A 22,495-nucleotide genomic window follows, 5' to 3' on the forward strand; every position below is an offset into this window, starting at 1 on the left:
TGGGCACAGGACCCACTTCTTGCCATTGAGACACAGGCAGTCGATAAAGGCCTTCCCTCACCGCTAGAGAGAAAGCCCCTCCTCCCGGGCCACCTGCAGTTGTGAGAGGAAGAGAGGGCTGTGGTGATGGCAACCCCCGGGCCACAGTGGGGGGGGGACAAGAGCTCCCACGCTGGGGAGGAAGACCAGAAGAGGCGGCAAAGCTTGGGTCCTAGATGCCACTGTGGAGCCGGCACGGCATTTCCTACCTGTGATTATAAAGCACTTGCTGAGAACAGCTGCCCCGATTAGCAGGCGTCAGGGAGGGAAAGGGAATGAATCTGCCGCCATCTCATTCCAGAGATGTGGTATCTGTGGAGCTGATGGTGGGATTCTGGAGACGGAAGATTCTCAACTCGGTGACCCAGCTGAGCATGTACTCCACCTGGTCCTAGTGCCTCTGCATGTAGAAACCTCTTACCACAGGCTCTTCCCGGAAGTAACAATTCTGAAAGTTGCATTCAGGGCACTCCAGAATACAGCCATTTCCTACCCCAGTTAGACATGCCATGACTCTTCAGTGTCTCTGGAATATTCCATGGTGAATCCCATGTTCATCTTGGCCTGAATTTCTTTTCTTTTTTTTTTTTAAATATATTTTATTGATTTTTTACAGAGAGGAAGAGAGAGGGACAGAGAGCTAGAAACATCGATGAGAGAGAAACACCGATCAGCTGCCCCCTGCACAACCCCCACTGTCAGTAAGGAAGAAGAAACTGGACACTAGGTAGGCAAGTAGAAATTTTTGTCCCAGGAGGAAAGTGCAAGGATTTGCAGAAGTAGATACATTTTCTGATACAAGAAAAGGAAATTCAATTGGTTAATGTCAAATAGATTTGGAGTTTTTGTGAATTTCTGTGACAAGGTCATTATCAGTAAAAGAACTTATCCACAGAGATCCTGAGAAAAATGGTGGATGATTTGGAAAGTACTATGAGTAAATGAACAGGAAGCTGCTGACTGGCCTGGCATGTAAAAATAGTTGAGCAGTGCTAAGGGCTTAGCAGGAGTTGGAGATCATTGATTTGTCCTGGTATGAAACTGAACAATTAATGTGGAATTTTCCTGATACTTTGTTCAGCAAATCAGATGTAGGAGCATCTTTAAACTCAGTGTGTGTGTGTGTGTGTGTGTGTGTGTGTGTGTGTGTGTGTGTGTTGGATGTGGGGATTGCAGAAACTAAAAAAATTTCAAAAAAGAGAAAAATTATTATTTTGGCAGAAATGGACAAAGAAGGCCTAAAGGAGGTGTGAGATTTTTTCTTCAGACCTGGAATTGCAGGCAGGAGTCTCTTGAGCTCGGAAGAAATAGCCAACCAAAAGAATGGCAAAGGAGGCAGGATCAGAGGTGGAAATAGACAAGACTTATTGGGAGACACAGTAAACGAATTTGGCGGAGTGAGAGGGCTAATGAAGGCCATAATAGAAGGGGGATGTTGAAAGGATACATCTGATAAAGAGAGGAGAAAGTACAAATTCTTTAGCCTTAAATTCCAAGCCATATCTACCAGGCAATGAGGACCTGTTGAAGGTTATTATGTAGTTGAATGATTTAAGAAGATTAAAATGATGGCAGTTTGCTGTAAGGATGGTAGATGGAAAACTGGTTTAGGAGGTTGGCAAAGGAATTCAATATTCAGGAAACAAGAGAGGAAAGAAGGGGAATGAGAGGCAATAGACAGAAGTCACTCCTTTTGTGCTTCCAGCACTTTTCATACTGTAGACATTTTTCTCTCAATTGTGAATTCTTACAGGTGTTTATCACACCCCAATGGCTTCTTTCCCTCCCTCCCTCCCTCCCTCCCTCCCTCCCTCCCTCCCTGTCTCCCTTCCCTCCCTCCCTCCCTGTCTCCCCTTCCTTCCTTCCTTCCTTCCTTCCTTCCTTCCTTCCTTCCTTCCTTCCTTCCTTCCTTCCTTTTTTCTTTTCCCAAATTACTGAGTATTTGTTACTTTTGTATTGGACATTCATTCTTCCTTCCCTGAAAATTTTGAGAAGGAAATGTCGAGGTAAGAATGTCCAAACCAGTAGAGAATTTTTATGAGTTTATTTGAACCAAACTGACAGCATATGGCAGGAAGAAAGACCTCAACTTTTCCAAAGAATAGCAGTTCAAAGTTTCTTTTATGCATTTGGGGAATTGAGGGGTTACGTGAGGGTGGGAGACAGCAAGGTGGGTATTGGATTACAGATGTCAACCGATGGCTATTGGTGCCAATTCAATGCCAATTTGGGGTGTGGTAAAGAAAGAAACTTCATTCAGTGCAAAACATCAACTGTGATACAGCAGGGCTGTGAAAACCGCATGGCACGGAACAGCGTTGGGACCAGGCAGCCCCAGGCTAGACCCCTCTCTGGTTAGACAGTTCTGTTGTGCTCCTTGATGGTCGGCTCTCCTCTGCTCTGTACCCATCTGCTTTGCCCTGCTCTGCTCCACTCTGTTCTGGCAAGACATTTTTGGCGGTTCAGCTCTACCTGGGAAAACAGAGTCTTCAAAGTCTTCCGTGGAGAGTACACACCCCTGATTGGCCCATTCTCATGCAAATGAGAACTCCAAATCCCCACAATTTGACTGGTCCAAAAGGCACTATCCTGATTGGTCAGAATAGAGCTGCTCTAATTGGCTGGAGCTGTACAGCTCTGATTGGATGGGGAAAGCCTGAGTCCTAGTGTTTGAAATAGGATTCCAGGAACCCCTTTGTAAGGGCTGGCTCCGATGGCAGAAACACAGTGCAGGCAGGCAGTTCAGCACAGAGCCAGGCAGTCCAAGACCAGCTTCTCCGTGAAGTGCCATTTGTGTGAGAGGTCCCCAGGTCCCTGTGCAAAAAATGACTGCCAGGTTCTGTTTTTAAAAATTAGAGCCCAGATAGCCACTAGGAGTCCTTCTTAGTAGGTGTCTTTTTTCTCAGGGTTTACACAAGATAAACCCTGCTCCCTTGAAGGTGGTTATGCCTCCGAGGGGTCTGAAAAAAAGGATTACTCTGGCATTCCAAAGGTGTGTTAACCTAGAGGCATAAGAACAATGGACAGGACTTGCTTAAGGCACAGATAAACCTTTGACAAGAAGACTTATTTGCCTGGGGGCATGCCTGCCCACCATAACCTATCCAGTTAGGAATTTATGATCAGATCGCTCTGTGTGAGGTTACTTTCTATCACCAAACTTGCCAGTTTGGCTACAGAACTCTTTATTCATCCCTAGAAATTTCATTTTCCTGGGGAAGTCAAACAAGGAAGAAAACCAAGTGGAATTCAATAGGCAAACAAGTGGAAGTGTGCGCCAGGCTTTAGGGGTGCACGGAGTAGAGGGCCCCTGATCTATTATGGCCGAGAGGGTACCACTTGAACCCAGCCTGGGAAACCACAAGGAAGTCACCGGGAAGTAGGTGAAGGATGAAGCCAAGGTACAGAGGAAGGAGGGCCTGCAGTTACTTGGTGAGCCTGCATCATAGGACGTGGGTGCAAGAGTGAAGGGCTGTGAGGTGAGAGAAGTTAGCAGGGCCTTGTGTGTCCAGCTAAAGCATTTAGGTTTTATTCCAAGCATGTTGGAGGTCCCTGAGGAACTTTACATGAGAGAATGACCTTAGCGTTTCTTTAAGGTTCATCAGAACGGAAGAGTACATACAATCTTAGGATCTGGAATCAGATTGAGACGAGGGTGTTACTCATGGTTCAACCACTTGGTGGTTGTGTGACCTTGGACAAGTTGCTTCACTTCTCTAAGCCCCAATTTTTTCTTCTCTAAGCTTAAAAAAAAAGCTACCTTTTTAAAAGGTATTGTTGTTTTTATTTTCTGAGAATTAAATGATCTATCATTTGTAACATTCTTTTTTAAAATTTATCTTTCTTGTTGAAAGTATTTAGATGTCCCTTTTTCCCAACCTCCTTTTACCCCCTTCACCCCACCCCTCCCCAGGCCTTCAACACTATTGTCTGTGTCCATGGGTTATGCACATATATATACAAATTCTTTGGTTAATCTCTTAGCACCATGCCTGGCAAATAGAAAGCCCTCCAAAACTGATAGCTACTCTGACGAGTCCACATATGACCTCTGGCACTGTTATTACTGTAAAAGCACAGTGGTGTGCAAGATGAGTCAGAGATATGTACCTGGATAAGCTGGAGGAGGGGAGACTAGTTCGGAGGTCTCTAGGGTAATCTAGGCAAAAATATGCCTCTATTTTTCTGTCCAGTACCCAGCTATCATCCAGATGGAAAAAAAAATTGTGGAATAAGTGACAAGAAAGACTGAGCAAAGGGAAAGAATAGAAGACAACCACCAGGCTTCAAGCTTGGGTGACTGCAGAATTCTGATATGATTGACACCGGGAACCCTTTCTCTTCCCATCCTTTGGCTTAGCTTTCTCGGGCCATTGCTCGCCTGACATCTTCGGATGGCCGACTGCTTTTTCACTCTCATTCGCTCGCTCAGTGACTGTGCTGTGCAGATCTACTGCTTTTTCTGTCTCCAGAACTCCTTGTCCCAACTACACTGCAGGCATGTCTGAATTTAGGACCTGCACATTTTTGAAGTCTCAAACTCCACTTACACATTGGTGTTGAATACATCTCTTGAATGGCTTCCAAATATTATTTCATTTTCAGATCATGTGGATATCTCTGGAAAAAACTTTAGCATCTCTGTCCCTGTTCAGGGGCATTAATAGAGTTCTGTGCTTTTACAATTAATATTGTGTTCTGAACAAAATACTTTTCGGGCTTCTCCATATTGTATAATTGCTACTTCCTGTTTTGAATATGGAATTCTGTTTAGGTCCCAAGTGACAAACAACAAACACACTAAAGTGACCCAGCCTTTGGCCTTGCTCTTCCTGCCAAATTGGTGCTTCTCTGACTCTCAGGACAGTGGGAGAAACACGAGAGTGTGACGTGAGACCTTGTTCTAACCCCGTGGTCGGCAACCTGCGGCTCACGAGCCACATGCGGCTCTTTGGCCCCTTGAGTGTGGCTCTTCCACAAAATACCACGGCCTGGGCGAGTCTATTTTGAAGAAGTGGTGTTAGAAGAAGTTTAAGATGAAAAAATTTGTCTCTCAAAAGAAATTTCAATCGACGTACTCTTGATATTTGACTCTGTTGACTAATGAGTTTGCTGACCACTGTTCTAACCAAATGAGCTGTCCACCCTACAGGCCTGATTTTAGTACAAGGTAATGGCAGGTGGGGCGGAGGCCAGGGTTCTCTCATTTTCTTTCTTTCTTTCCTTTTTTTGTTTGTTTTTGTTTCTTCTGAACAATTGTTCAGGTTACTAAAAATGCCTTACAGACAAAGATCAGGAATTTTGAGGTTGTCCTGGGGGCCAGGTTCACCAGCTGAAGGCTCTGCCAACGGTTAGAGAAATTGTTTTTAAGAGAAAACCTTTTAAATCAATGTCTTACACAAAAACAAGTGACACATCATGGAGCGTGCAGTGCTCTCTACCAGTGAAACGGCAGCGTGCTGAGCCATCCACCCAAACTCACTGCCCAGGTATCCCGGGGATCCCGCACACACGTGTGAGCCGCTGCCCCGAGCTAGGGGAGTAGAGCAAAACCCACTGCTGTCGGGATCGTGTCCTGGTCTCAGCTGCATTAGGTCCCGAGCTCCTGCTGCTGAAGTTAGTAGGAGCTAGTGTAGACTCGGAAGTCAGGGTTTAACAGGGAGGGCCTCCACAGCAGCACTCACATTCTACTCTTTCTCTCCACTGTCACCTAGTGTGTGTGTGTGTGTGTGTGTGTGTGTGTGTGTGTGTGTGTGTGTATTTCAGAAATAGTGCATGAGAGATGGGAAGTTCGTTGTCTCCGTGGGAAAAAGCAGTTTTGGGTTCTCAATGTTTTAGTCAGCTGCTTTCATACTTTTCCAGACTAAATAGACCTGAGGCTATTAAAACAGGTTCATAGTGACAAAAAAAGGGACTTTCCCAATTGCCCTTTGCCCAGTAACAAATCCTAAACACTTGAATTTGCCTTTTGATGGCCCCGAGTGGCCACACAAGCCTCCCCATCTTTGGGGCGGGCGGGGCAGGGGGAGTCTCTGCCCTTAGTTTCTGTGCTGGGAACCCAGTGAGAGGAGAGCGCCCTGGGCTGGCTGCTTGTCCAGGAGTGGGGGAGGGGGTGGGGTGGGGGGGAGGTTGTGGCAGCTGCTTGCCGAGTTTCACTCCCCGAAGAGGGCGCTGGTCTCTCTTGGGTGTGGGAGAAGGGAGAGGTCAAGAGGACTGGAATGCTCACTTAGATCACCGACCAAAAGAAACCAGGAAGTCAGGGAAATTATTACAGTCTGTTCATAGCTCAGGATGTGAAAGGCAGGAGCCTGGCTGGCTGGTTATTCATTAGCAAAAAGGAAAGAGCACGGGGGTCAGGACTGGTCAAACTACAAAGACGGACCTGAGGAGGGAGAGAGCTCCTGGCAAAGGCAAGCTGTGGAGTTAACCTCTCTCTCCTTCACTTTGTCTTGGGACAAAAGGCAAGGTGACTTATTTCCTCTTCTCAGATGCTTGTCTACAGAGAGGCCTCTGACTTTGATTTTTGTTGTGGGATTCCTAAGCGGACAACAAGAAGGGGCATCTTGCCACTGAGCAGCTGCCCAGCTGCCACCCGGCGCTGCTGCGGGACAGCAGCCACCAGCAGGCGGGCGAGTCTCCCCAGGAGGCCAGGTGTGCCCCGCAGCCTGGGGAGCCGGTGCTGATTGCAGGGCTGCCGGCAGGAGGAGAAAGCCACTCTGCAGAGACAAAGGGGAGAGGGAGAGCAGCCCCTCTCCCCGCCTCTCCCCAACGGGAGGGCAGCATGGGCAACGTCTGCCTGAGGCTCTGGGGGTACTTGAAGGCATGTCTCCCCTGCTTCGCCCAGGAGACAGACAAACAGGTGGCGCCTGAGAACACAGAGAGCCCCTGTCCCCCTGAGGCTCCCCGGCCGCAGGGCTCCTACTTTGTGGCCCTGTTTGATTACCAGGCGCGGACTGCGGAGGACCTGAGCTTCTGTGCGGGCGACAAGCTCCAGGTCCTGGACACTTCCCACGAGGGCTGGTGGCTCGCCAGGCACTTGGAGAAAAGGGGCGCCGGCTCGGGCCAGCAGCTGGAGGGCTATATTCCTTCTAACTATGTGGCCGAGGACAGGAGCCTGCAGGCAGAGCCGTGAGTAGTGCAAACACACACTCTCATTCTCCATTCTCTGAGGGTGGGGAGTGCATATGCCTACCTATCTGCAACTCTCTCTTTTCCAAAGAGCTGCCTAGAAACTATGAGGAAGTCCCGGGAACCTTCTCATGGAAACACACCTCCCTCTTCTAAATGAGAGCGAACTGGGCAGGGTATTGTTGTTGAAATGACTTCTGGTTCAGGGTGTACACCCACAGGCTCTGCATCCTCGTCAACATCAAAAAATGCCTTTCATGCCCTACTTTTTCCTTGGCTGTAAAATAAGGCATGCCCCACTTTAACAACAGAACTGCATGTCTTTTGCAGGTATATTGTAGATCTTCCTTCCTTAAGCCACATTTTCCAAGTCCTCCCCCCACCTCTCTCTCTCTCTCAACATTTAAAGCATTAACTCTAGTCCCAAGTTTAATTGTAATTCTTTTCATTCTGATAGACACAGACAGGTCTAACTAACATGAATTATCGTTTAGAAGATGCTAGTTTTTCACCACATTTTCATGACCAGACATTTTTCTTCTAGTCCTGGATACGAAGTTACGCTACGCAAATTATGATATCTTTTGGTATTTATTATGATTAGAAACCTGCCAGCTACACATATTCAGTAAGGTTTAACCAGAAAATAATGACAAGATTTCCCCAGAGGAGGAGGTTAAGATTTTATTCTGATATTTGAATCAATGTTTTGAATTAGAGTGGACCCAAAGAGGAAAATTTCATGAATGATTTCACTAATCCTTCCATCAGTCTGTCTATATTCATTCATGAAAGTGCTAGGCACAGTAGTGGCATGTGAATGGGGGAAGGGGAAAGTTATGGTAGTGGTGGTTGAAGATAAAGTAGATAGAACATGGTCTTGACAATGGAAACTTGGGGTATGGTGGGTTAAGAAGCAAGTGGGGTCTGTCATTGGGCCTAACCTCATTTCTGCCTGGTTCCAGGAAAACCCAAGACTGGAATGTCTGTCAGGACTCATTTTATAGAATGGGTCCTTAGTAGAGAAGCCATTGGGGAGTCACTCATATTCTCATGTTTTTCTTCTTATGCGAGCTGCGGTGTCCCTCACTGGCCCAGGGAAGAAAATGGTAGGGAAGATCCATGAGTGTTGTTGCTGCTTTCCAAACTCAAATACGAAAGTGTGTTTGGCAATTTTTGAAATTCTTTGCAACACTAAGAGCCTATAAATGTTGAGAAGGGCTTTTATTTTAGGCCTAAATAGAGTTGACTTGAAATAGTGACTTTTGCCCTGGCTGGTGTGGCTCAGTTGGTTGGAGCATCATCCCGTGCACCAAGAGGTGGCAGGCTGGATTCCAGGTCAGGGCACATACCTGGTTGCAGTTCAGTTCTTAGTTGAGCACATGCAGGAGGCAACCGATCTATGTTTCTCTCTCTTCCTTCATCTCTGAAGTCAATTTTAAAAATAGACACTTTTGAAGAGTAGAATTGATCAGTTTTCAAATGAGAAAATCACCTGCGTGAATATTTACTTTCTATGATAATCTATAGGGGATGTTATTTATTGAGTGCTTACTTATGTGCATTTATATTTACTTTCTATGATAATCTATAGGGGATATTATTTATTGAGTTCTTACTTATGTGCATTTGTATTTCACTATTATGATTTCTGTGATATTATGTATATTTTATCCTTATTGTAAGATAGGCCATTAGAATAAACACTATAATATTAATACTAGTGCCTTGAACCCATAATCTACTACATTTAAATCTGTTCAATTCATTTAACTGCTTAGGGCCTCTGTTTCCTCATCTGTAAGGTCTCTGGAGTCACCTAGACCTCTGGATTACCTGATGTTTTATGTGTAGTGGTTCAGCTACATTCATACTTGACATACTTGAAGAAAGCCTGTGGAAGACAAGCAATTGAAAAATGACAATGTTCCAAAGTTCAAGCATAGTGTCTTTTCTTATTTAGATTCTCCTTAATAAACTGAACAAAAACCAACTAAAACGTGGCTATATTTTGATTCCCAGGGACTATCTGTAGCCAAGAACACTTTTTCCCTCTGCACATAACTCCTGATCCTTCCTCTTGGAATTAGTTCTCAGCAGTGTTCCCACGTGTCATTACTGTCCTAGGTCTTCACGGCGGGCTTCCCTTCAAATCTTCCCATCCACCGGAATAAAAACGTGATGCCCACAAGATGCTGCTGCTGTGCCTCCTGGCCAGAATGGGCCACTTGTTTCCTTCCAAGTGCACACCGTGGCCTTCGCCTGTGCGCCCATGTCACTAATGAGGGTTCTTGCCACCAAATGGCTAAACTGCTTCATGACTTTTAGTGCAGGTAGCTGTAGCCTCTAGAATACCACTTCATTTCAAGCGGAAGTGATTTTATCTTAACAGTCTTCTGAGTGAGGGTGCCAAAGTGGCCCACACAGCGACTTCATACCTGGAAATGATACAAAAACGACTTCCTTTAATGTCTTTCTTCACTGAGTTTTTCAAACATTTCCTTCATTTGCGTTTCTTATGAATACTGTTTTTGTTTAAATGCATTTTTTTAAATGTTTGCTTTGTCTCTATAGATACATATATCCTCGTGTTACTTTTTGATGAATGAAAGTCAAGCATCTCATCAAAGTGATGTTGTCAAAGTAGACATAATGTTCTATATGATAAAGCAGGACTAATTTTTGTTAAGCAACTATTATGACCTGTTCACTAGGTCTTGATGCTCCTAAGGAAAAAAAAAAAAACAAAAAACAAAACCACAAGACTTTGCCTCTATTAAGACGGTCTGGTTAACTCAGAAAAATCCAGTCATGTTATTTATGATTTAGTTGGGCAGCTCCTCCTGCATTTGTCTACATGGACCATATGCCCCCACTCTAGCCTCAGCTCACATGCTGAGCATCTTTCAGTGTTTCTCCCACCCTTTCCCTCGCCTGTGATCTTGGGCTTCACATGGGCTGGCTATTCTAAGGCCTGCAAACCTCTCCCTCCTCTTCTTTTTCTGGCCAGCTCTCCTGTATCCTTTAGGTCTCACCTTGTTTGTTCCTCACTCCCTGCAGCCTTTCCTGACATTCTAGACTACCTTAGGTGCTCCAGCTTAGAACCTTTAACCTCCTTTGTCATTATTGCTTATTTATTTTCTGCATGACTCTAAGCTCAGATGTGGTAGGTGGGAAGGGCAGCCATTCATTGCCTTGGACCCCCGAGTTTAGTGTGGTGCCTATGCATAATCAGCACTCATCAATGTTGGTTGGGTAAGTGAATAACTAAATGAGTGATTGCTTATCTACAAATCTCAGGTATTTTAAAGAACAGCTGATAGAGCCATCTCTTTTCTTCAACTGTTCCTCCCTGAGTTGCTTTTTTGCCTACCAGGAAAATCGACTGAGTTTCCTCATTAAAGGCATACGCTTTTTGCATTCTTTTCTCAGTGAATTGTTCGTGCCTTAACTTTTGGTTAGACTCATAGCCATAATAGTACCATTTATAGGCTCCCAGAAATTAGTGGCTCTAATCCACCCCTGGAGAAAATACTTAGGGGTCACAGACACATTCGAATATTGTTTGTAATGTAGAATGAACATGGAGCCAGGAATAGATTGTGAATCTCATTGAAGTGGTATCTAAACATATTACGCATATTAAACTATACTGTGGTTATATTTAGAGGAAAGGAAATACTGGTGTGAGATTTTAAATGGACAGAAAACGTAAACCCAATTTACAAAATTAATGTTATGGGTCAGACCTGTAAATTCAGTTTTTGTACCCAGCATGCATAATTTCAAATTATTATACATATGAGATAATTTTCAGAGTGCATATGTTGAAAGTTTGACTATTTTACTGAATACTGAATGAATAGATTTTCAATCGTACAGTCTAAAACATTACCAAACAAAATAATTTTATGTTCTTTTTACTAGTTTTCTTACTAATTAGCTGCTGAATTTTTGTAGCATGCTCTGACTCCCATTTTTAATGGGCATTCTTAGCACTGGAAGGATTGGACCAGCTTTTCTGGGGAAGGTAGTTATGCAGATTAATAGCAGCTTGAAGACCTGCTTACAGCTATTTTCCTGAAGCCTGCAACTTTAGTATTAGTTTATGTGGGTATTTCTCTGAAGATTAATGTAACAGAAGAATTTTGCTAAAACGCATAGATGCAAATGTAGAACACGTGCTCTATATTTCCCACCTTCTTGCTTATTTGGCTCATTTCAAACGCTATAATAAACTATCTCTTGTGTAAGATCTCTTTGTCATGATGCCATTTTTTCTACAAAGTTTTTCAGTTAGATTTTCTCATACTTAAAAAATGGGATTAACTTAGTTTTAGAATCTTTAATATTTTTATTTCTTATTTTTATTCATGTGGCTTATTTTATACTGCATTTAAATTCAGACTAGGTTTTAAAGTTAGAGATTTTAAAAATCAATACTGTTCCTTTTTAAGGGTAAAAGGAGAATGCAATTCAAGAAGTACTATTATTGCCCTGCCAGTGTTGCTCAGTGGTTGAGCTTGGAGCCATGAACCAGAAGATCATGGTTCTATTCCCGGTCAGGTCACATGTCCGGACTGGGGGCTCGATCCCCAGGAGGAGGCATGCAGGAGGCATCCAATCAATGATTCTATTTCATCATTGATGTTTCTAATCTCTCCGTCTCCCTTCCTTTTTCTGAAATCAATAAAAACATATTTTTTAAAAAAGTACTATTATTAAAAATGTTTGCAATTTAAGAAATGTTATTAGTAAGAACTTTTGAGCTTTATATTAGATATCTAATTTGAAAGGCATTTAGAACCTTATATCAAAATAAATATTTCCATTATCTCAAACATTGACTATCACATTGTCACCGTGTGCTGGATGATTCAGAAGAATCCCATGTGGCTCCCATGAAAGACCAATATTGTTGATAGACTTAAAGTTACTCTAATGATATTCTGATTCTTTTGTTACTTTTTGCCATTTTTGAATGTTAACACTTAAGACATATCAAGATTCCCATTACAGGAGGAGCATAATCCTATAAGCCTGAGAATTGTGCTGCTTGCAAAGTCACTGCCAGGAAGTCATCTTTGGAGGATGCCGGTGTCATTTCTGTGAAGTAAGACCCTGGCCACTGTCTCCAAAATCTTTTTGCATTTCCAGTCATTGAAGAAGATAGAGGCTATGAGATTCCTGTATTCATTCAATACCCTTTTTGCGTGTGTTTACTTTATTAAAGGTACTGATTTTTGTACAGTGGGAGATACCAAAATGAAAAAGACAGTGTGTCTTCTCTAGAGAATTTTACAACCTCTGGAGGTAAGACTGATACCAAAAATGTATGTCACTGTCCTTCAGCCACAGACCACCAAGAACCCGCTGGAGTGGTTTATTATTCATTGCAGGGAACATGCACTATGGACAACAGTGGAGCATCTCAGTAAGCGTGTGTTAGAAAGGATGCGTTACAGCATTTGGGGGTATGATTTTGGGGAGGGTTTAAAGAAGCAAGGCTTTGCTGTAGACTGGTTGCTGTCAGGAAGTGGCAATTAATATAAGATTGGATATCGTAGTTTGAGATTAAAGCTGTAATTGGTAAAGAAACAGCAGTTGTATTAACCAAGATAAGTGAGTGTTTAGGCACTTTTGTGGTTGGACAATGTCCATGTTTTTGTGGGTGTTCGGACTTGATTAAGAATGATCTGATCTTGTTTTTTGATCTGTCATGCTCACAAAGGGTCCTATCTGATGTTGCTGTTTTGTGAGATTGTTTATGTTCAACAGGGAACAGCAAGGCCTAGTCATAAGTGCCAGGCCAAATCCCGAATGTTAGGGGCTGCTTTTCTCTTTTTTAGCTAGCAAAAGACAGATGCAGATGAATGCTGTAAGAGTAGCACAAAGTGTCTGTCATGATGCATGTAGTTAAAAAATTGGTTAATGGAATGAAAAAAACACACAAATACATGGATAAATGTGAGCAAAGATAGGAGAGATCAGTTCTGGTTTAGGGAAATCACACTTTTTTTTTTTTTTTTTAGAGTTGAGCTCACATGACCCTCTTCTAAGAAGCTTTTTCTAATCTTCATAATTCATTATCAAGATTTTGTGTTTCTTGTGAGTAGAGCCGTTAGTTAATAATAACTGATGCTCATTAAGGGCTTAGCATTGGACTAGTCACCACACAAATAGCTTCACTATATTACAGCCTTATGAAGAAGATGCCTTTATTACCTCCGTTTATAGATGAGGAAACTCCAGCTAGGGTAGTTTAAGTAATAGGCTCAAGGATACACAGCTAATAAATGGTGGGACTGAGAGTTGCTTGTTTCCAGCCTGCCTCTAGAGCTTGTACTTTTATCATATAATGGCTAGTTGTAAAATTTCTATCTTTCACACGAGACTGTGAAGTTTCCTGTATCATGTCTGGAAAACTATTTAAGACAGTGTTTCTGCTCCAGAGAATTTACAATCTCAGGAGGTAAGACCACCAGTTTCCTCCTGAAATTGTAAATTCCCTGTAGTGGAAACATTGTTTTATTCAGTTTTACTCGGGGGGTGCTTTGAACAGTAATTGGACAATTCAGTACAAGTTGTTGAATATGGAGGATGGGAAGTAAAAGTATGTTCAAGGGTTGGTAAATTGCATGGTTAGTTGAAGTATTCATGGAGGGAGCAATGAAAAATAAATCTGGAAAAAGAGATGGGGATGAGTTTTTGGCAAAGACCATGTGTACTAGGTTAAAGAGTTTGGATTTTGTCTGATAGGAAATACAGTACATGGAAAGCAGATCTTTGAAAGACTGTGATGATATGGGAATGAACTGGGGAAGTGAGAAGCCAGGCAGGAGTACGGAAGTGGAAGTAGTTCCAAAGGTGCTCGGCATGAGGTTATAAGGGTTTAATTTTGGCCTGTTAAAAAAAAAAAGCAAGAAAAAAAGAAGAGTAGGGATTGGAACAATCTCATGAATGAAAATCAGGAAGACTTAGGAAAAGGATAGTAATTAACTTCTTTAAGTACCTTTGATTTGCTAAGCATACAGAAATATATACATGAGCTAAATTAATTTTTATAATAGCCCTGCAAGGCAAGTTTTCTTATTACTATTTTAAGGGTGAAAAATTGAAACTCAAATGTAAATAAGTCCAAGAGTATTTTTATCTGGTAAATAGATGTAGGAAAAGAAAGAGGATTAAAAAAATATGTGACTTGAGACATGGTGAAATATTAAAAGGAATATACATTTCATAAATAACTTTCATTGGGGCTTATGGTTGAATAGAAAGACAATATATTCATTTTTTAGCATGTTGAGTTTGAAGTACTAGTACTTCATCTCAAAGAAAATGTCCATGAGAAACTTAGAAATATAAAAAGTGAGACAAACATACAAGTCTATTTTATAAAGGTTGATTTTGGAAGGTATTTACACAGAGGTGTTTGTAGATGTTACAGGAATATAAGGACCACAGAGTATTGTAGATGTCAGAGGAGTATAAGAATCATAAAGTGAGAAATGAGAAACAGGAGAAGGGACCAAAGATCAACTCTGTAGAAATGCCCATAGTTTAGGTAAGTGGTTTGTGTAGATTGTAGTAAGGGCCCTGTTTGTTCATACCTCCTTGCATCCATACTCTTTGGTACTCTCCTCTCACACAAACTCTCAGTTTGGCCAAGTGATTTACTTTGGCTAATAGAACAATATTAAATGTGACAAAAACAGAGAATGAAAATCGCTTGCGTGTTGGGGCTACCTTACTTATTGCTTTTAAAGTTATGCAACTACCATGAAAAAACCAAGCAGATCTCCTAGAGGATAAGAGGCCATGTAAGGAGAGGCCGGTTTGTCCCAGCTGACTCACCAGCTGACCAGAATCATGGTCGAGCCCAGCTAAGATTAGCAGAGCCCATCCTAATTTGCTCACCTTTAGATTCATGAATTAACAAAGTAGTTGTTACGAAGCAAAACCCAATTAATGCAGGGAAGACAAAGAGACACTGAAGAAACAATGAAGAAAAATTCATAAAAGTAGAAAAAAACAAAGAACAACTTTTTCAAAATAAGAAGATAGAATGTTGAGAAAGAGATTTTAGGTCAAATGCCAGAGAAAGGTCAGAAGATGCGGAAGAGGGAAAGACCATTAGATTTACTGGCAGATTACAGGTGACACTAAAAAGCAGTGTCATAAAGTAATTATGGAGGATGGCATGCAGTAAAGAGATGGAGTTGCAATGGGGAACTTTATGTTCTGTTCTGGGGCTGCACTGGGAGTTTTAGTCTGGATTGAGCCATAGAAAGAGTGTTGTATGATAGGGCTCTACACATGGAACTTGGGTTCGTCCCTGAGAAGAGTGTGAGGTCGGTCCAAAGAACTAGGTTTGTTTGGTTGGGTTTACAGAAAGTTTTATCCTCTCTAGGGCAGCGGTCGGCAAACTCATTAGTTAACAGAGCGGCAAACCGCGGCTCGCGAGCCGCATGTGGCTTGTGAGCCGCAGTTTGCCAACCACTGCTCTGGTGGGTTTGGATATTTGGTATTTGGAGGTTGGGGCAGAGTGAGAATAGGTTGAGGGTTCATCTTTAGCACAGTTTGACCTTCGCAAAATTGTTGGAAAAATTAATGTTTTTTGCTTGGGTGCTATTCTCCCAAGTTTTGATGTCATTGATGTAGAAAGATCGAGTTAAGTTCCAGGTCTTAAAGTTGAGGCAGCAAATATATGTACCTTTTAAAGAAGTTTATCTGTGAAGGAGAGGAGCCATTATAATCACAACTTACTTAGAAATATGGAATCACTTTAAAAGGTGCTAAAAATACTCAATACTTAACTATATACATGGCATTTACATTTTTAATACTTCTTTTCCATGGTATAGTAGTTGTACTATTTTCAAAACAAAAATAATGCATGCAGGTCCACTTATTCCATTATTTTTTTTTATATATAAAAAGCAATACATAGTCCTCTTTGCATTTCCCTGGAAGATATATGGAGAGTGGGGTAGGTAAGCCCAAATTGCCTTCTGTTGTATACTATGGTTATAGGATATTTCTTTGTTTAGTTTCAGGCTATTACAATACAGTGAATACAGCGCTGCTGTTTCAGATAATAATAATACAAAATGGACTCAATATTTTGTATCTGTGTATGCAATTGTTGATAAGAAAATAGGCAGATGCAGGTTTTGATGCTGAATCAGCTGGAACTCTGCTATCTCTTATCTAAAGCCTAAATTAAGGAAGCATATAAAAATAGAAAGTCATGCTATTTATTTAATAGGTTCTAGTAAATGGTAGAAAGCAAAATAGTCACATGATCATTAGTAAATAAAAATCCCAACAGATGATTTTACACTTATGGTAATTTTTGTGTTTAATGAACCTCCTGATATCTTTTAAAGCATAATTACCTATTTTCCAAAAATTTTAATATTGCAAAATATTCTAATTTGTCAATGGCTTATTTTAACTTTATTTTTAAAATAAATGTGTTTGATAAATACAAAAATATCTGCAACTTTAAGATAAGTTTTAAAGCATGATGATTAAGGAATCTATATATATAAAAGGCTAATATGCAAAGTGTCCTCTTGAGAGTTCGACTCGGAGACCTGGAGTTCAATTGCTTGCTATGACATGTGCTGACCACCAGGGGGTGGCACGGAATGGAGGAAGGCCCTGGCTGGCAGCCAGCAGCTAGGGAAGGAAGGCCCCGACCAGCAGCCAGAAGGCCCTGATCGGCCCAGATTGCCGGCCAGACTTAGGGACCCTACCTGTGCATGAATTTCATGCACCGGATCTCTAGTATCCATATAACCAGCTAGCCCATGACTTAAAGTGTTATTAATAATGGGCTTATAAGTTTCTCACTTGCCCCATTACAAGTTTAAAACCTTTTACCTAGAAAATGTTGGTAGAAACTCAATTTCTAATAGCAAAAGACTGGAATCAATCCAAATAAGAGAGGGAATAAATTGTGTTTTATTTATTTATGAAATATTATACAATAGTGAAAACGATTAAGTTGCATGCAACAGCATTGATAAATTTGAAAGCATAATATTGAGTGAAAAGAAAAATGTAAGAGATTGCATATTGACTCTATTTTATAACGTCTACAAATAAGAAAAGCCAAATAATACATTGTTTGGGCATGCATGTTAGTAAAATGTAAAATATAGTATGGGAATTATTAACAGGACTATTTGATTTACTCATTTGAGTGTTATAGATTTTATACTTCTGTAGACTATTTAAAGATATGATTAGAAGTCACTTATGTCATGAAAAATAAAGGATAGAAAATCTGTCAGCCAAAAAGTCAAATATAGATATTGTGATTGAACATATGTAGTTCATGACTCTACCTTCCTCACATATTTTTACTGAATTATCCTTTAATATTATCCTCTTAACATAAGTAAGAAAGACATAAAAAGATACAGCTTTTGCAATATCTGTTGTCATTGCCCACTATGACTTTTACACTACCCTTCCCCTACATTCCAATAACAAGAATCAACCTGTAGACCATGGACTCCTAGTGGTTCCAGAGATAGGCCTGAGACAGTTCATGAACCCTCTGAAATTGTATATACTATTTGTGTGATGTATATTTGTACATTTCTTTGGGATAAGGGATTATAATATTCTAAAAGAATCATACAAAAAACATGTAAGAACCTGTGTTATAAAATTAGCATAGGCAAAGTTTGTTTGTTTCCCTTGAAAAATGAATTTACTTCCTTATAGTAGTTAACAAGAATTTATTACGTAACCCTTTTTTTTGTTTGTTTGGTTTTTCATTCTTAGTTCCCAGGAAGCTCTGACTCCACAATAACCGTGGATGACCTTATTTGGCTTATTTTCTTCCTTTTTTTTTTTTTAAATTCTCCTTTTTTATTCTTGTTCTATAGAACATATATTAATATAAAAAAATGTTTTTACTGACTTAAAGAAGGGAGAGAGATATAAAAATACTGATAAGAGAGAAACATTGATCAGCCACCTCCTATACGCCCACCCACCGGCGATTGAGTCCATAACCTGGGCATGCGCCCTGACAGGGAATTGAACTGGCGACTTCTTGGTGCATGGGTCGATGCTCAACCATTAAGCCACACCAGCCTAGCAAACATATATTGTTTTATGGAGGTCTGTTATTATAACCTACTTTAATATATACATGATAATTTATCAGCTCATATATATTTTATGCTTTAGAAACTTAAATTATAAAGAAAAATATTTATATTTAATCTAGGTACTAATTAAAAATCACTTTTGAAAATTATCTTTCTGAGCTTGGTTGGGAGACTTAATTGTAAGCCAAACATGAAAGGCTGAATACAATTAATGACTATTGGCCAAACACCTACCTAGCTACTACTCCCTTACCCTGCTCCCACTTTGCTTTCCTGTCTCTAACACTGGTTGGAACACTCTCCCTTGTCTCTTACCTTGTTCATTTTATTTCTTTTCCATTTCAACCAGGCATACATTTTTGTCTGCTGAAGAATTCGACACAACCTCCTCCCCTTTTTCCTTATTTCTGGGATTGTAGACAGTGTGTGTTTGTGTATCTGCATAAGGTTCATTCTAGTTATCTTTTAATCTGCAGAGTGAAGCAGGAAAATGCCCTTAGTAGGGGCGCAACCCTGTGTGAGACTCATGAGCATTAGAGGAGAAACATACAAGGAGACTGAGAAAAAAATAGACACCAAAGGATGGAGGAGACACATTGGTTAAAAATGAACCAACAGAAGATCCCATAAGAAAATAAGGGCATGTTTAAGGAAAACAAAGTGAGAGTGTGTGAGAAAATAGAGAAATTAAGAAAAGGAATTGATTAGTTGACAGATAATAGCATGGCTTGGTTTGTAGTTGAGGGAAGACTAGATAAGGATACTATGCTAAGAATGGACATTGATCAGAAAAATGTGGACATGTAGGGAAGTACATGATTCTAGGCCCCGATGATTGCAACTTAAAAAAATATCCCTGGAGCTTTTGCATTTGTGTTACATAAGGATTTATACCATGGAGGCTAGGACCAGATGCAACTGTTCAATTCAAGCTTTACTGTTGGGTCCATAGTGAAGAGAATAAAGTGGTAATTTAATCATTTTCTTCCTTTACTTTACCTTCTTTCTACCATCCAAATGATATATTACACTTATTATCACTCACAATGTAAAAGGAAAACAACCCTCCAAATATACATATCTATTGTATGGAGTGAAACCAGGTAAGTGACTTCGGGGACCTAAAAATGAATTGACTTCCTACATTGTGGGCAAATTGGCTTAAAGCAACATAATAGTGATACAAGAAGTATTTTACATTTGCTACTAGAAATCGGCTGTATAGGCAGAGGTGGTCTGTAGGGGATTAGAGGAAGTTAATAGCCTTGCTTGGTTCCCAGTGATTTAGCAAGTGTCACAAAAAAGGTAATGACATATCGGGGTGTGTCTGACATTCTCCATTAAGGCAAACCTGAGGATTTGTTATTCCCTGATTTAATAGTCAAAGAAATACTATGTTAATAATAATAAAAACAATTTTAGCATGTTCACATGTAGAATATGAAATTGCTTTTTGAGGAATTAAAAGAATAAATAACTGAACATAGTGTTAAGGTCGCCAAAGGAGATACGCACGGGGCCAAAAGTGGTAAAGAATTATGAATTTATTAGGTCATCTGGAAACCAGATGGGCTGAGCCCCCAAATGGCGCCAGCCCCCAGGGCCGGGAGTCAGAGATTTTAAAGGACTCCAGAAGGGCTCTTTTGGCGGGCACTCTCTGGGCCATTCCGAATCCTGGGCAAGTCCGAGGAGAAAGTTACTAGTCGGTTGCAAAATGATCTAAAGGTCAGTTTCCACGGGGAGAGGGTATCGATTTGATTATTTGATCAGACCTAACACATATATCAAAGCAGGTTTACATAAGCTTCTGTACAGTTACGTTGTTGACGTTTCCTAGGACAGAGCTCACTTATTGTGCTCACCTTTTCTGTACATTTACATTGGCAGTTAAATAGCCTGATATTTATTCTGTAAATCTATGTCATTTATTTCATGGGAAAAATACTATTTTTCTTCTTTTTCAAAGGAATATTTTCAGTTTATGTGACTTTGAAAGTCACTTAATAGGAGCCAGTCTTCAAATGCAAAGGAAGAACATCTCCCAGGAATCTTTGTTCAGCACTTCTGGGAAGATAACATACTTCAAACAAGATTTATAACCTTTTAATTGCATTGTTGCAAATGATGAGAGGTCATTGAACACACTTAGTGATTTAGTTTTGGACAGGGAGTATTATGGGGAAAATAATCCTAGCTTGTTTTTTAAACCTATGCTTTTGTCCACTTGACATGTTTAGCAACGTTTGGTTGTTATAATTTCGTGCCATTGTAAAGAAATAGGAATATAAGTAATGAATGCTTCAGTTTGAGCCAGCAGAAGTAAGTCAGTATATTTGCTGAGGGCAGTCCAAAGTAACTGGCAAAGTTCACTGCATTCCTGGGCTTTACTTTATCTCCTGGATCTCCGCCTGCTGAAAGAGAGGAGCAAATTATCCCAGTGGAAAGAGGCTTTGTCCAAGCAAAGAAGGAAACCTTGTCATCTCTCCTTAGATTGCTGATCTGTTTTCAGAAGCAAAGTATTTGGTGAGACAAACTTAACTAAAAAAGAGCAGACAGATGGACGGCCTGTTCCTTTTCTGTCCAGATACTTTCCTTAGAATGGAAAAACCGAAATGAAATCCTGTTTAATGAACTTAGAGGTAATGGTCGTTGACAAAGACAGCCAGATGAAGGGAGAGGAATAGATGGAACGAGGACAAGATGGAGGAAGAAAAATGACAGGAATAAGGGAGGAGAAGGCAATACTTCCCTTTCTCCTATAAAGGAAAGGAACAACTGTCAGTCTCTACTGTAAACAGAAACCATAGAAACAGACATTCACCTGCTCACTCTTTATTCCTGAGTAGTTGTCGCAACACAAAAACTCTGTACCTGTTAGCTTAGCCACCGATATTGAGGAAAAAGAGTACAGTGGAGAATTAGGACAGTATTTCATTATAACTCTATTAAGAGATCAATGAGTTGGAAAGTTTGATTTTAAGTACTACATGGATTATATGACAGTTTTCTTTGCTTCATCCTTTTTTTGACTCAGGCATATATTAGCAGATTATACTAGTAACTTTGAAAGATACTTTTCAATCAATGTCATTAAGTAGAAAGTTTCTGAAAATATGTTTTTGATGGATGGGTAGGAGTGAGTAATGGCTGTGGTCATGTTGGAAAAGAATTAGCATGTTTAAAATGTTCAGCTGAAATTGAGTATATGGAAAATGATTTCTTACAAAAATTCTTGACCTCTTTTAAGTTCACCATTATGATTTAAGCTCTACTTACAAATAATTAAATTATTTTTCAGAACTATTTTCAGCCATACATCAGAAAACAAATAAAATAGACATATTTTTTGGTAAAAAAATATTTTTATTGATTACAGAGAGGAAGGGAGAGGGAAATAGAAACACCAATGATGACCCCTGCACACCCCCATAGGGGATCGAGCCCACAACCTGGGTATGTGCCCTGAACAGGAATTGAACCATCACCTCCTGATTTATAGGTGGATGCTCAACCACTGAGCCACACAGGCTGGGCTAAAGTAGACAGTCTTAAAAACAACTCTACTCTTCCCCCAACATATTAATCTCTGTTCCTGTATAGCAAACCTTTGAAAACATTGCCTATACTCAGGTTTCTGTCTTTTTCTCCTCTTTCTCTTATTATTATTATTTTTTCACTATGGAAAATCTCTAACATTTACAAAAATATAGAAAACAGTACCCTCATGTACTGTCATTCAGCTTTAACAATTAATTACTAGTACTCAGTAATCTCATTACATCCTCATTCTCCTTCTTCCTATCTCTACCCTCACTCCACCACTGGGTTATTTTGAAGTAAATCCTATCGATCATATAATTCGATCTGTACATTCTTCTATAGGTGTCTTTAAAAGACATGAAGTATCTTAACAAACAATTATAATGATCACTCCTAAAAAATAAAATAACCCTGATGATATCAAATATCCAGTCAGTGTGAAACTTTCCATAGTCTTTTTAAGTTTTTTTTTTTTAAATATTTTTATTGATTTCAGAGAGGAATGGAGAGAGAGATAGAAACATCAATGATGAGAGAGAATCATTGATTGGCTGCCTCCTGCACGCCCCCTACCGGAACCAAACCTGAGACCCTTCAGTCCGCAGGCCTACATTCTATCCACTGAGCCTAGCCAGCTAGGTCCCATAGTCTTATAA

General features: G+C 40.4%; 1 protein-coding gene across 1 annotated transcript in view; it reads left to right on the forward strand.

The window, feature by feature from the left end:
* The first annotated feature begins 6,336 nt into the window (after positions 1-6,336).
* FRK (fyn related Src family tyrosine kinase) overlaps positions 6,337-22,495 on the forward strand; it is an 84,490-nt gene continuing 68,331 nt past the window's right edge. The window contains exon 1 of the mRNA XM_079780355.1: positions 6,337-7,167. Coding sequence (XP_079636481.1) covers positions 6,821-7,167 — 347 coding nt within the window. The 5' untranslated portion in view covers positions 6,337-6,820. The remainder of the gene's footprint in view (positions 7,168-22,495) is intronic.

This window comes from Cnephaeus nilssonii (assembly GCF_951640355.1).
Source record: "Cnephaeus nilssonii genome assembly, chromosome: 9".
Classification (NCBI taxonomy): Eukaryota; Metazoa; Chordata; class Mammalia; order Chiroptera; family Vespertilionidae; genus Cnephaeus; species Cnephaeus nilssonii.